This window comes from Theropithecus gelada, chromosome 6 (assembly GCF_003255815.1).
Source record: "Theropithecus gelada isolate Dixy chromosome 6, Tgel_1.0, whole genome shotgun sequence".
NCBI classification, from domain to species: domain Eukaryota; kingdom Metazoa; phylum Chordata; class Mammalia; order Primates; family Cercopithecidae; genus Theropithecus; species Theropithecus gelada.
The window spans coordinates 147,757,027-147,772,558 of NC_037673.1; the positions used below are offsets into that span (position 1 = coordinate 147,757,027).

Genomic DNA, 15,532 nt, shown 5'->3' on the forward strand with positions numbered 1-15,532 from the left:
GGAGGGGAGGAGGAGGAGGGGAGGAGGAGGAGGGGAGGAGGAGGAGGGGAGGAGGAGGAGGGGAGGAGGAGGAGGGGAGGAGGAGGGGAGGAGAAGAGGGGGAGGGGAGGAGGAGAGGGGGAGGAGGAGAGGAGGAGGGGGAGGAAGAAGAACTAAGAAAGAAGAGGAAGAGGAAGAAGAAGAGGAAGAAGGATAAGGAGAAGGAGAAAGAGAAAGAGAAGAAGAGGACAAGAAGGGGGAGGAGGAGGATGAGAACAATTTTAGGAGAAGGGGAAGAAATGATACATTCAGAATCTGAATCTTTGAGCTTGAGGTTCCTATAGGAGACATTCAGGACAACTAGATATTAGGGTCTGGAACTGTTGAGTTGTAGTAGTGGATAAAGTCTTGCAAAGGCAGAGCAGTGTTAGAAAGTGTGCAGAATGAGGAGAGTAGAAGGCAGTGTTCAACCTTGGAGAACATCAACATTTAATAGAAACAAAATAGCCTACAACAAATGCAAAGGAGTGGCTAGAAAGGTAGGAAAGCTAGGGGGTAAGAGGTTTAATAGTAGCCAAGTGGGGAGAGAATGTTGAAAGAAGAGAATGGTCAATTATACCCATTACTGCTAAAAGGTTCTCTAGGGCAAGGAAGATGCAACAAGAAGGTCTTTTAGGACATTGCTTGAAAGACCTTCAGTAGAATTATAAGGACAGCAAAGCCAGGTGGCCTGTGAAAGAGGTGTGGATGGGATGTAAGGCAGTAAAGTCAGAGGGTGGTCCAGTGTTGATGGTGCCCATTTGCTCATTACTGTAGACCCATTGTCTAAAGCACTTTATGACACATTGTAGGTACTGACACACAGTAGACATTTGTTGAATAACATATATTGAATGTAAGATAGGATGGTGGCTACGATGGTAAGGTCCAGGAAGTTTTATTTACTTGGTTTATTATTATTATTGTTATTATTATTATTATCACATCTTAAATTCTGGGGTACATGTGCAGAACGTGCACTTTTGTTACATAGCTATACATGTGCCATGGTGGTTTGCTGGAGACACAGGAACACATTAAATGCTGAGAGGAAGAGCCCATGCTAAAGGAATTCCAGTTATAGGAGAGGCAGTAATTCATGAAAGAAGATCCCTAAATGGAGCAGGGAAATCTTCTTTATATGCCCAACAACAAGTAGAAGGATTTGAGGGTCTGTGACAGGCAAGTCTCCTCCTGGGTCACACAATTGGGAAAATTCTGGTCATTATCCAGTAGTCTTCCTTGTCTGTCCCACAGACTGAATTTGTGGATTACGCTTGTGAGTATGGGCTTTGAGCAAAGGGTGGTGCCAGGCCCATGATACCATACAGACTACCTGCCACAGGCAGGGGCACACCGTGAGTACTGCAGCAGTTTAGGGAAGCACAGTTCAAAAGAGACTTTGACAGTCTAGATGGTGCTCAACAAGAGGAGACAAGCAGGTGGGGACAGGTCTGAAACAAGAACAAAGGAGTAGATTTAGTCCCAAGTACCAAAGGACAAAGGGTGTTGACCTGTTCTCTGTCACCCCTGAGAGCTAAAAGGTGGGATTTTTCAGGGAGGAAGACTTTGTTCAGCTTAACAAATGGTTCTTAAAGTCTTGGTCTTTTCCTCTCTTTTCTTCTCACTATATAACCTTTCCCTAAGAGACCTCCCTGTCCCTGGCTTCATGGCTGATGACTTCAATTCTGGATTGGTGCATGAAGATAGGCTTAAACCCATACATTCCTATTAGACATCTCTACTTGAATGTTTCTCAGGCACCCCAAACTCAACTTGTCCAAAATAGAAGTCATCAGAAATGTGAGTCAACTTCGACTCTTCCTTGTCTCCCAATCCCAGGATCCAGTTCATGATCAAGTCAACTTTTCTTCATCCCACTGCCACCAGCTTGGTCCAGGCCACCACTGTGACCTGGCTGGACACTTGTCAATGGCCCCCTCATGGATCTGCCTAAATCTGCTCTTGCTCCCTTACAATCTATTCTCCTCACAGAAGCCAGACAGATCTTTAAACAATACAAATATGATGATACCCCTGATTAAAACCCTCCAATGGCTTCATGGTTGCTTTTAAGAAAAGAACAAATAGAGTCTTTGTTTCAGAGGGTCTAAAATGTACCACTTGATTGGGCGCCTGGCTCCTTCTTCAATTCCACCTCCCTGACTCTCTGCCCTCAAGCTACGTGGTCTTGTTGTACCTTGAATCTGTCACCTATACCTTCTTGCTTCAGGGGCCTTCACACCCTCTCTTTCTTCTTCCAGCCCCACCCTCCAGGCCCCTGTCCACCTTCCTTGAGGTGATTCCTCATTCTTCAGGACTCCTTCCTGCAGAACTCATCTTACCTGTTCCACCCTAGAAAGCCCTCCTCTCCCCCAAGCCAACACACATCTCTTAACCTGCCTGGTGGCAACCAGTCCTTCTTTCCTTCATCGTACATATCCAGGAGGTTATTAAATAACTCTATTCTAGGCTGTTTAATATCTGCCTTTCTCACTGGACTATGGGTTCGATGAGGGCAAAGCCTTGGTTTTCTTGGTCCCCATGGCATTTTCAGGGCCATAGGAGTAACTGGATAAATGTGGTTTAATAAAAGAGTAAATAATATTAAAGCTGCATAGCAAAGGAATGAGCACCCTGTCACTGGAGATATACAAGAAGTGGGGGTGGATCAGGGATGTTGCCAATGAATCCCTTCTATGGACAACATCTAACACAGAAGTGCCAAACAAACCACCTTTCCAGGGAAGAAGTCATCCCTGATAACAGCATTTTCTCCTCCTGCGTCCTACCCCACTGCAGGCACAGCAAGAACAGGTTACCTTCCCCAGTGAGCGTGGTTCTGGAGCCAGGCGCTGGGGCTGGCTTCTAGTCCATGCATCACCGTGTCTCCATAGTCCATAAAGGGCTTGTTAAGCCTGCAGAAGAGAGTGCATAGACAATTTCCAAGAGATAGTTTAGCCTAAAATCACATGGTCAAAAGTCAGGAGACACAGAACAAGGAAAGACACAGCTAAAGAGCAGAAAGAACACAGGCGCAGAGACCTCAGGCTTTGACACTCAGCAGTAATTCCTCGGTGGCTTGTTTTCCTTACCTGTTAAATGAGGCGGAGACTACACAGCAAGAATCTAATGCACACCTTGCATGGGGATGGTAGTTTTCATATCCATGATCCCATTGACTCCTCATGACCATTCTCTGCACAGTTTGTGCCCAGTTTCCAGAGGAGCCAACCAGATAAGCACAATGGCCTGACTGAGATCTCCTAAGGAGCCATGCAGAAGAGCCTCACCTGAGCTCCCTGCTCCTGAATGCTCTTCTCTCTTTCTTGGCCTTATTGGAGAAAACTAAGAAGTAAACTTCTATTATGCATAGGATGTTTCTGGGCTGTCCCTGAGAACCATGTACCAAAGGAATTGACACAAGGAGGCTGTTTTCCTCACCTCTTACAGAAGCGCTGGGCACACCTGACCAGGATGTGCATACAGTGGCAGGCGATTAAGCCCATCACCAGCAGACTGAGTGGGCCCATCTGGAGGAAGGGGAGGCAAGGGGTGAGGGAGGAGAGAAGAGAATGCATTTATGAAGAATACTGCAAGCTGGGATTGGTAGCGTAGATATCATGCAGGACTCAAAGAACTCTCTAGCAAACTGGGTTTAAAGCCCTTTTGTAGCAGCAACAGCTATTCTTTCAAATATGACCTCAAGTAATATTCCAATAAAGCACATAAAGCAATTACAATGGGGTATACTGATGGGAGTAGGGGGACACAGAATCCTGACCATGTGTGCACTTTGTGGCCCCTGAAACATCCCCAAGGAGACCTCGTCCTCTATAGAGCATACTTGGAAAACTGGGCATAGTCCAATCCTTGCATTCTGCAGGGGAGGAAACTAAGGCCCACAGAGCAGGCAAATGACTTACCAAAGGTACTAAAGTCTGTGGCAGAGCCAGAACTCAAACCCAGGCTAGATGTCTAGACCCTAACCCCGCACCAAGCTGCCTCCCAGAAAGACTGCTCATCACAGGTTGCTAAACCGCTAGAGCCTCTCCTGTTACTTCCCTTCCACAACTGACCATAAAGCCCCCACATATGGCACCTCTCTTACCAGGATGCCCGCATTCTTCACAGCGAGGGATAGTCCCAGGATCCCTGTGCCCATGTTGCCTTTCACCAGGTGAATCAAGGCCTGGATCACTCTAAAGGAGAGGAAGGAGATGTGAAGTATGGGTGTGTGGCGGTGAGAAGATCCAGCAGTCATTCCCTCGCAGCATGCCAGCACCTGATAGGCGGGCTCCTAGCCATCTCTCAGTCCGTGTGTCCTTGCCTGGCACATCTGGGTCTCCTGTAAGGTTACCAACCATCCCAGTTTGCCCAGAACTGTCCTGGTTTTAGCAGCTAACACTCAATATATGCTGCAACACTTGCTATATGAGACACTGTGCTAGGTGCTTTGAATGAGTATTATCTCATTTAATCTTCTTGCCCAGGCTCTGACAAAGATACGATTATCATCTCGCAGGTGAAGAAACGGAGGCACAGAGATTTGTTAATGACTTATCCACGATATATTGGGGAGCCAAGATTTAATGCAGGCCTGCTTCAGAGTCCCTGTTCTTCACCCCTACTTCTGCTGAGCTGCCTCCCAGAGATAAACTCAGACAGCGTAAGTAAAGAAACAACCCCATTTCATAACTGAGGAAATGGAGTCTCAGAGCGGAGCAGAAACTAGCTCAATGTCATAAAACTAGTAGTAGAGACAGGCTTGAACTCAGAGAAAAGGGGAAAGGGCAGGCAGAAGAAGAAATCATTACAACTTCTGAATAAACAGGTCAAATGACTGGGTCCCCAGGTGGGATCTGGCGGGACATAATCATTCAGGGATTGAGCTCCAGAGGGGTTTCTTTTCTCAGCCCAGGGTATCAGGGCTGGAGAATGCATGCCTCCCCTCCCCCAAACAAAAACTCAGACCCTTCCTTTAAGACAGATATGAAGGTTTGCCCAGAGGACAATGTCTAAACCATCAGGAGAAAAAAATGTTTCAGGGAGGTACCCTCTCTATTAGTGGAATTACAAAACAACCTATTTCTACACATTTTTGTACCTGGACCAGGTTAAGTCAAGGTGAGCATGAGACTTACATGTGCAACTTTAGAAACTTTGGAAATTCCCCATGAGAGCCTTCTGGTTAGGAGACTTATTCTTTGTAAAACCACAGAGGTACTTTGGAAGGAGCCCGATCTCTGGGATTTGACAAACCAGAGATTAAACCTCAAGGCCACGACTTAACTAGCTGTGTCATCTTGGGCAACGTGTTCAACTTTGTTGACCCTCTGTAAATGTCAGGAGTGATGCTATTTTTAAAAGATGCTATTTTAAAAGAATCTATGGGCAGAGGCTCAGGAAGCTTCATATTGAAGCTCTAAACCCTCTAGCTTCCTGAGTCTCTGTACATAGATTAATCAAGGGTTAAAGAGAACAATCGAGGGAGAAAGGGGGTGGAGAGTTCCTGCATGCCTTTCTCCCTGTGGGTGTCCACATCGCTGACTGAGCACTACACCCTACTCGCCAGGCCAGCAATGGGCTTGTTTTGCAACTAGGAAAGGGTCAGCGGGTTACTTGGGAAATTTCTAACTAAGGGACTTAGGGAAATCAGAATTTAACTATGGGCCACTCAACCAACTTGAAAATATAGCACGGTAAGTCATGCAAAGCACCAAACTGGGAGTTGGGAGACGTGGGTTCCAACTCTAACTCCTTTCTTCGGTCACCTTGGGCTGTCATCTTATTCACAGCAGCCAGCGCTTACAGACACTGAGTCTGGGGGATTTATGCTCAAATCTCCCAGGAGGAGAGAACTATCATTGACAGAGGAGAAACTGGGCACAGAGAAGTTCCAGCATTTGCTCTAGCTGGTAAGCAGCTAAGTGGGAATTCGAGCCCGGGTGAGCCAACCCCATCGTTGCCACGCTTACCCAGCCCGTATTTGGCTTCTCCCCAAGCCACAAGTCTCCCTTTAGTTCTCACTTGCTTTATTCCTTTGATCCTTAAGTTGCTGAAATTGCCACCGAACCTTGTATCAGTTCAGGACACAAGAGATAGGTGGTTCCCTCAAGGCCTCTGACTGAGAAATGCCTCTACTTAGCAGTGGCTGGCCCCAACTTATAGACAGCTCACTCTAAGGGTCACTAATACTTAGCAACTCGCAGGACTAGCCCTGGGGCAACAGCACCGGGAGCAGGGCCAGTCTTTGTGTCCATCCCTAAATTGTCCTGCTGGATGGTTGTGGGGAGGGGCTTTGCTTGCCCCTTACAGTCCCTCCCTGCAGTGCACCCCCAAAAAACACATCCTTCGATTTTGTTTCCATGCACTCTCCTTTAGTTCACACTGCCACCTGTTTTGCATATCAAAAAACTGGGGCTTAGAGAAGGAGCAGAGTCACTACTTGAACTCAGGCCTTCTGATTCTCTGTCCAGTGCTCTTTCTACTATGCTAGTGGCGTGAAAACTTTCTTCTTAAAGCAGCAGAACCTCTTCACTACCACACCCCACACCTATTTTTCCTAAGTAAACTAGCAAGTGTGCTTGGGTGGTGGGGTCAGGTGTGGGGAAGCGAGCTGCAGCCCTGTAACTCAGCTTCCCTCTTTTTTTGTGTTTTGAAAGTCTAGTGAAAAACCCCCACTCCCCTCCCCCAGAAAGTGGAAAAAACTAGAACCTTCCACAAAGTGTGTTTTTGTGTGTCATCTGTGCTTCTCAGTTGAAGTAGAGGCCAGGCTTACTGCAGGAAGGAGACAGGGAGGAGGCAATACTTAGTGGTCAGTGAGGCCACTGTGGTTTTAAGCTTAGGACTCACCTTCTCCTCCAAGAAGTTAGGGATTCTACCTCTATCCCCAACATTAACATCGCTGGCCAGGAACAAAAATATGACTTTAGGGCCAGCACTGAATTCTAGCCCCTAACAATGACTCAGTGTATGGTCCAGGGTAACTGAGCCTCAGTTTTCCCACCTGTACCTGTTGGGGGCTGGATCACTATGTCCCTAAGGGCTTTTCTGACAGCCTTTACTTCTGCCCCTTTAATCTCTCAGCTTGACTCAGCCCATGACTGCACCTTTTGCAACCTTGGTCTTTCATCTGCACAGTGGGTTGAGGGTCAGACACACCCACCTCAGGGTTTTTGCCAGTGCAAGCTTCAGGCTAGAAAGCGGAAATAGGGATGGCAGGAAACAGCACTCACGTTATGCCCTTGGTCTTCTTCAAGCCTGGTGACTCTGAAGGACTTTCATCCAAGAATGTAGAGTCCTTGTTCTCCAACTTCTTGGCACTTTCAGGAGGCGACATAAGGTCCAGTTTGACAGCAACGGCTCCCTCGGTACTTTTTGTCACAGACATGACTGCTTAAGAAATGAGGAGCTCAGGGTGACTAAGAGGTCTGCTCTGGAAGGAGAGAAGCAGGAAGGTGTCTAGTATAGATGTACACCCTAGCACAGTGATGTGTGCCCGGCCTGGCTCTGGCCAAGCTGGAATGAGGCCCCGCCTACCTCCCTGGAGGGCACCTCTTCCTGCCTGGAGAAGCCAGTGGAAGAGGACTGCTGGGAGGAGGAGGAGAGGAAGGAGGGATTTGGAAAAGGCATCACCCATTCTTATTGGTATTACGTAATAATCATCATAATAATAACTATTATACTGATCATTTTAATAACGAATATCTATTAAGACCTTTACTAAGGAATAAGCAATCCTCTAAGTGTTTTATCTACAATTTCTCATTTAACCCTATCAATTAAATAAGGAGAAAACTGAGGTTTCTTGAAGTAAAGGAAACTGCCCGAGGTCAGACAGCCAGAAAGTGACAGAGTTGGAACCTAGCCCAATTTGTCAAGGTTTTCAACCAGTAACCTATTTCTGCCTGCAAGAAAATACCTACAAATCCCTCTCCTTGTATTCATCTCAGGATAGAGGTTTCCATATCTCACTGGCTCCACAATCTGCTGTAAGACATGCCTTCTGGGAGCACCCCATTCTTAAATTGGAACAAAAAAGGGACAGTCACTCACTTATCTCTAATTAATTCTTAGCTTTTGTGAGGCTCCATGGAGTGAGTAAAGGGTGTTCTTTTGGAAACGAGGAAGAGGCTGAGATTGTATGACTCCCGGCCACATTTTGCTGGGAAAGACACTGGCGCCAGGAGGTGGTATTTGTCCAAGGTCACACATGACATCCAGGATAGAACTCTGCAGCTAAAGACGGTCTTGGGCGTTTCTCTAGTATCCCACTCTCTGTCATTACCTCTGCTTCAGTGCAGATGAATGGGCCAAAATTTCCTCCTCCCTCAAAATTACAACTTTTGACTCAAGCCATACCACTCTCTCCTCCATCATCTCATCCCCAAAACTAACATTTCTTAAGGGCTTATTACATGCCATGAGCTTTGCTTAGCTAATGTCACCGCTAACTGGTAGCATCCAAGACAGATTTGTCAGGCCCCTCCCTTACATGGGGCTCTTTCCAAGGTCCTGTATGCAATTTTGAATGGACAATTTTGTATTGCTTTTTTCTTAAAGAGGTCTTCCTTACCACTATTTTCCCCTTCTCCATGGGATAAGCTTCAAGCTCCACAAAGCCTGGCTACTTCTCTGGGTAGCTTTGTTAGTTTGTTTTTACAGATGTGGAAATTGAGGCTCAGAGAGGTAAAGAATAACTTGCTGGAGGTCACGGCTGGAATTTGGTAAATCTGAACTCCCCGCTAGCCAGATTTTTTTTTCGTTGTTGTTGTTATTGCTTGTTGTTTGTTTTGTTTTTGTTTGCTTTTTGTCTGAAGCCTGCAGCTTTGACCACAGCACTGTCTCCTTTGTTTTAATGCTGGCCCCACCCTGCAAGTTTCTTGTCCTGCATCAACTGAAACACTTGCTGTGATTTGAGAAGTGCTATTCCCTTGTCTGGCACCATTACATGGCAGTATGGCTGGTCTTTAAAGTAGCAGGCTGCATCCTGTGACCCGCTCATTTACAGCCTGAGATTCCACTATTTAAATTTGTAATCTCAGATTTAAGGTTGCAGGTGCAGCTCTGTGTTCCTGCTCGAGCAAGGTCAGTAAATAAGATTGTTGAGGAGCTTGCTATGTTTCGATCTAGCTTTCCTCTCCAGGTGGTGAGAAGAACTCTGAGTTATCTTCAGGCCTTTTGGAAAGGGGTGGCTGGAATATCAGTGTTTGGCCAGAGCTCTTCCCAGGCATCATCAGTGAAAAAAAAGCTTGTAGGGTGGGGCTCTAGACCCCAACTCATTGCACCACCTGTTAGCAGGTCTTCTCCCAGGGTGGAGATGTCCAAAATAAGCCCTTCTAACACCGGTGGCCCAGGCATTCGAAGCCCTGGGTTCCACTATGGCTCTAACCATGAAGCTGTGGCAACCCTTGGAAAGATATTATTCCCCTTCAAACTCCAGCTTCCCCTTTGGAAGATGGATACTAGATTGTAGATGACTTCCAAAGGCATGAGAACCCCAAGGGCTTGGATGGGGTGTTCGGTAATGCTGAGAGGCAGGCCAGCTTTTCCTGGGTGGTGCAGGCAACTGGTGAAAAGACAGCCTGCCCACTAGACATCTTCAAAAAGGGTGGAGCAAATGGGATGTAAATAATGATAATAATCTCTTATGATCCTTTAGAGTAAACACAGAGCCTTGTTCCTTTCATGGCTTATGGCAGTTTTGAAACATGGTGTGTATCAAAGCATCTGAAGAGATAATAAAGAACAGAGACTCAGATTTGTTGAAGTAGGATAGAATCCGTGCCGTGATATTTTTGCCAAGTTCATCAGGTGATTCTGATACTGGCTAAAGTTTGACTCCACTGTTCTGTGGAGTGGGAATAATTGCTTCCTTTTTAATAGATTAGAGAACCAAGGCAGAGAGCTGGGAAGTGATTTGCCTGAGGTCGTATAATCTAGTAGAAATGATCACTAGTACTAGAAGTTGGAGACTTCAGAGACAAAATGAAACCCCTACCCAGATGAAAATTCATCACCCTATCCTCGCCCCACTGGGTACCTCCTCATAGTACCTCCTCATGGCTGATGACTGTGACTCCTCTTACCCCCATCTAAATAATAATGATAATAGAGACTCACATGTATTGAGTCTATTCTATGTGCCAAGCTCTAGATGCAGTGTGTTACATGAGGTAGGCACTACGATTACTCCCATTTTACAGATGAGGAAACTGAGGCTCAGAGGGGTTACCTCATTTGCCTAAGGTGACCCAGTTAGTACTAGAGGCAGAGCCTTGATTCCAGGCCTCTTGGCATGTGCCTCTGAAGCTGCGGTTGAGTTATCTCTGTGTTCCTCTGCTATGACTAGGGTGTAGTAGGAACTCTGAAATAGTTGAAAACCCATTCCTGTGCATACTTTATGTCATTCAAGACTGGAACTCCATGCATCAATCAAATTTCTAAATAAATGTTAGGGATTGATATAGATGGACAAATTCTCATTTCTCTGTATTAAAAACCTTTAAAATATCACCATTAAAAAAGAGAATATTTCAACCACCTAAAGCTGGAAGAACATAACATAAGGATAAAGGATAATGGGTTTTTCTTGTGTGTGTGGTTTTTTTGAAACAGAGTCTCACTCCATTGCCCAGGCTGGAGTGCAATGTTGTGATCTTGGCTCACTGCAACCTCCACCTCCCAAGCTCAAGTGATCCTCCCACCTCAGCTGTAGAGGACTATGTGCTCACAAACAGGGTGTTCCTGATAAGTCCTGCTCTCGCAAATGAAGCAGGGCATTCCCCATAAGTCCTGCTCTCGCAAACGAAGCAGGGCGTTCCCCATAAGTCCTGCTCTCGCAAACGAAGCAGGGCGTTCCTTCCCTGTTTACAGGGAGGACAAAGGAGCCAGCTGCTAACAGCAGACCCTGGGGGTTTGTTTATGTGTAAATATCTTGAAAATCCAGAAAGTCAGGGAAAGGTCAGAAAAACAACAATGTGTCTTGTGACTTGGCAACATTCCACAAACGACTGTATAAAATAAAGCAGAGCGCGCCATTTGAGGCGGCCACCATGTTTGTCTTGTCTTGTGTTGTCTTGTGTGTTCATTCCTTTGTTTAGGAAACACGTGGACCCCAACATCTGGTGCAGCAAGCAGGGTCCGTGGCTCCACGAGAGCAAGGAACCAGAGGGGGAACACCCCGGGCAGGTAAATAAAGAAAGGGGGACCCACGGGAAAATTATGGGGAATTCCACCTCTCTGGCCTCTGAATATTTGCGGTTACTCCAGGGACTGTTGATGTCTATAGGAGTAGAAGTTAGTTAAGGAACATAAGACTTTGAAGCGATTGTTTGCCCATGTTGAACAACATTGTTATTGGTTTCAGTATCAAACCAAAGTGCAGTTAAATCGAAAGGAATGGTTACAAGTGGTTAAAGCCCTGCGTCGAGCACATCAGCGGGGGCAAACGATGCCTCTGATTTTGTGGACTTTGTGTAGTTCCATTACTCAGGCATTAGAGTTACTTGAAACTGACTCAGAGCATGGCGATACTGCCACAGGAGGTGAGGCATCTGAAGCTTTAGAGAGGAATGATCCTAGAGAGGAACATATTTACGCCCCAGTTGTTGAGGACAAGGAATTGGAAAAAGAGGTAATACCTCCTTCATCTGAAGGAAATTCTGATTTGCAGCACATTTTAGAGATGTTACAACAGTTGTTAAAATTGCAAGGTACCGCTGCTCCTGTTTCTCCTATCTCTCTGCCACCAGGCTTCCCTTTGCCTCCACCTCCAACCTCTTTACCTATGTCAGGTCAGGTTTTCTCTGTGCCTCTTCCTCCTGTAGGAGAAAAGAAGGAATCAAAGGAAAAGGATGATTTCGAGGAATTAGATTTATTCCCAATAACACGGGCTGCTTTTGGCCCCAATGCTCAGTTCCCAAACGGTGGCCAGAATGTGACTTTTACAGCCCTACAATTTAAATTTTTGAAAGAAATGCTAATTATGGACCTCAGTCACCGTTTGTTCTTGGCCTTCTCGATTCCTTCTCTTTAGAACATATGATGATTCCTATTGACTGGGAAACGTTGGGACAGGCTGTCCTTGATCGTTCGCAATGGCTTCAATTAAAAAGTTGGTGGTGGGAGGAAGCAAGAGTACAAGCTAGAAATGCTACCTGAAATCCTCCAGGACCTACTGAAGAGCAGCTTATGGGTTCAGGAAAATATGCCACTCTTAATGCTCAGGCAGGCCTAGATGATATTGCTCTCACTCAGATTAAAGCCTTGTTTATAAAAGCATGGACTAAGGTTGAAATAGCGGGTAAAGCTTCTTTATCTTTTGTAAAGATCCTACAAGGAGCCACTGAGCTGTATCCAGATTTTGTAGCCCATCTTCAAGATGCTGTATTAAAGACTGTAGGTTCAGGCCTTGCTGCTAAAATTCTTTTGGATACTCTGGCTTTTGAGAGTGCTAATCCTGAGTGCCAAAAATTGCTGCGTCCTCTAAAAGCTAGTGGAGCTGATTTAGCTGAATACATTCAGGCTTGTGCAGATGTTGGAGGAGCTATTTATAATGCTCAATTGTTTGCTGGGGTACTTTCTAAGGCTTTAAAAGGCAATTCTAAACAAGGTATATGCTATCAATGTGGGAAACCCGGTCATTTTAAAAAGGAATGCTGAAAAAATTAGGCTCTTCTGCTCTAAAAGAAAAAAGGTTACCATCTGATATGTGTAAACGATGAGGGAAGGGTCGACATTGGACCAATGAATGCCGTTCAAAAACTGATAAAAGTGGGAATGTATTGTCACCCCTCTTGGGAAACGGGAGCCGGGGCCCGCAGGCTTGAGGCCCCAACAACTACAATGCAGGCCTACCCCAGTACCCAGTGAGCAGTGACTTACAACATCAAGGAATGACCTTGAGTCCTCCTTAAAGACATCTTACCCTACCCCAGTTTCTCAGCTTTATGCTGCCACTAAGCAGAGGGCAGCTGCTGACCTAGCTATTGTCCAACCTTATACTTTATACATGTAGGACTTTTACTAGGTCGAAGCAGCAGTGCTATGCGGGGGTTAATGGTGGTCCCAGGAATTATCGATCCTGATTTTACTGATGAAATCCTTATTATGCCACAAGTTTCACAATTTATGCGCCTAGAGGCAGGGGAACGTATTGCACAATTGCTTTTATTGCCTTTTTTTTCCCTTTCTTATCTAGACATGTGTCTCGTCAAGGAGGTTTCGGTAATACTGGGAAAACTGTTTTCTGGGAAACTTTAGTTTCTGATCAAAAACCTTTATGTTCATTGCAAATTAATGGGATACTTTTTGAGGGATTAGTTGACACAGGAGCAGATGTATATAATAATGTTTGGCTCAATGGCCTATCATTGGAAAAAGAAACAAGTATCGGTTACTCTATCTGGCCTAGGTACTGCTTCTATAGTCTACCAAAGTGTCAAGCCCCTGAGCTGTGTAGGACCTGAAGGACAACAAGGAAAAGTGTTCTTTTATATTGTTCCCATTAATATTAACCTTTGGGGCCTTGATCTTTTACAACAATTTGGTGCCTTTTTAAGCATTCCTCATATTTCTTCTGCTGCCAAAAATATGATGTTCAAAATGGGCTACAATCCTTTAAACTCTTAGCCACTGTCCACAAGCCTCAAGCTTTACAATTAAAGTGGAAAACTACAACTCCTGTTTGGGTGGAACAGTGGCCATTATCTAAAGAAAAACTTAAGGTTTTAAAGAATTTAGTTAAGGAACAATTGGCCGAGGGGCATATTGAACCAAGTACTTCTGCATGGAATTCCCCTGTGTTTGTCTTGTCAAAAAAAAAAAAAAAAAGAAAGAAAGAAAATGGCACTTATTAACTGATCTTAGAGCTATAAATACTTGTATTCAACCTATGGGGACTTTATCCCCTGTAGCAGAAGGAGAATTGTCATTTGTAGAAAATAGAATTAGTGAAGCTCATCTTGATTATATTGCACCCAATCTTCCACTTTCGTTGTGTCTTTTTCATACTCCCCATTCACCAACAGCCGTTTTACACCAAGATAATAATATTCTGGAGTGGCTGTTTTTGGCTAATAAAACCATTAAGAAAATTCACCCATATATTGATAAATTGGCTGAATTAATTATTAAAGGACAACATCGAGCTCGTCAGTTGCTTGGTGCTGACCCAATACAAATTATTACCCGATTATCTAATCAATACATTGAATCTCTGTTGGAAATTCATAAGGGTTGACAAGTGGCTTGCGCTGAGTATACTGGTTCTTTTTCTCAACGTTATCCTAGTAATAAATTATTTGCTTTTCTGCAACAATATTCTTTACTGCCATATAATCCTATCTCTTACACTCCAGTTAAAGGTCCCACCTTTTTTACTGTTGCTTCAAGCAATCGAAAGGCTGGATACTGGACTTCAGACAATTCAAAAATTTCTCACTATCCATTTGAATCAGTACAACAAGGGGAACTTTTTGCCAATCTTATGGTTCTACAAGACTGGCCTCAAACCCCTTGTAATATAGGTAGTGATTCTTTACTTATTGGCAGTGTCCAACGGGCTCAGGATGAGTACCAACTACATCATACTTATAGTTTAGGATTACAACGGCGATTTTCTATAACACGCCGTCAAGCCTGAGCTATTGTCAGAGCCTGCCCACCTTGTGCTCCTATTATTGCACCTTTTTAAACTCCAGGTATTAATCCTCAAGGCATTCAACAAAATCACATTTGGCAAATGGATGTAACTATGTTCCTTCCTTTGGTCGTTTAAAATATGTTCATCATACTATTGATATGTGGTCACATTTCCAGTGGGCTACGCCATTACCCTCTGAAAAGGCTGACTCTGTTATTACTCAGTTACTTACTTGCTTTGCAGTTATGGGAGTCCCCGCTGAATTAAAAACTGATAATGCCCCTGCTTACTGCTCTCGCAAATTGGCTGCCTTCCTCTCTTTATACCATATTCATCATTCCACTGGTATTCCATTTAACAGTCAAGGTCAAGCAATTATTGAAAGAGCCAATGCTACCCTAAAATTACAACTTTTAAAACTAAAAGGGGGAGATTGGCGAGATTCCCCAAAACATCAAATTCTGAAAGCCTTTTTTACTTTAAATTTTCTCAACCATTGGTGCCAATCACAGCAGTCTGCAGCGGTGAAACATTTTCGACAGCCTTTAGAAAAGCCGCAAAACAGTAATCTGTGCGTGTATTATCCTTCATTACAAGGGAAATATTTAAAAGGAAAAGTTTTACCATGGGGCCGAGGCTATGCTCTTGTCCGTACAGGTGCCGGAGACGAGTGGTTTCCATCTCGACGGTGGAGCCGATCCAAAGAGTTCCTGAAGGAATTCCAGGAGCTAAATCTGAGCACTCAGAGAACATTCACCTTCAGAACTCGATGTGCGGAGCCCCTGACATGGGGACAACTGAAACAGTTAAGAAGCTGAAGGGGTTGTTCAACAAGCTGGGCAGCCCAAAACCCCACTGACTTTATTC

The 15,532-nt window shown here is 44.8% G+C and overlaps 1 protein-coding gene across 1 annotated transcript in view; it reads right to left on the reverse strand.

Annotated features, from left to right (window-relative positions):
• The window catches only part of SLC36A2 (solute carrier family 36 member 2), a 33,871-nt gene extending 26,330 nt beyond the window's left edge, over positions 1-7,541 (reverse strand). Inside the window, exons 1-4 of the mRNA XM_025388367.1 lie at positions 7,257-7,541; positions 4,130-4,220; positions 3,463-3,551; positions 2,841-2,936 (exon numbers count right to left, since the gene is read on the reverse strand). Coding sequence (XP_025244152.1) covers positions 2,841-2,936; positions 3,463-3,551; positions 4,130-4,220; positions 7,257-7,411 — 431 coding nt within the window. The 5' untranslated portion in view covers positions 7,412-7,541. The remainder of the gene's footprint in view (positions 1-2,840; positions 2,937-3,462; positions 3,552-4,129; positions 4,221-7,256) is intronic.
• Between the last annotated feature and the right edge of the window lie 7,991 nt (positions 7,542-15,532).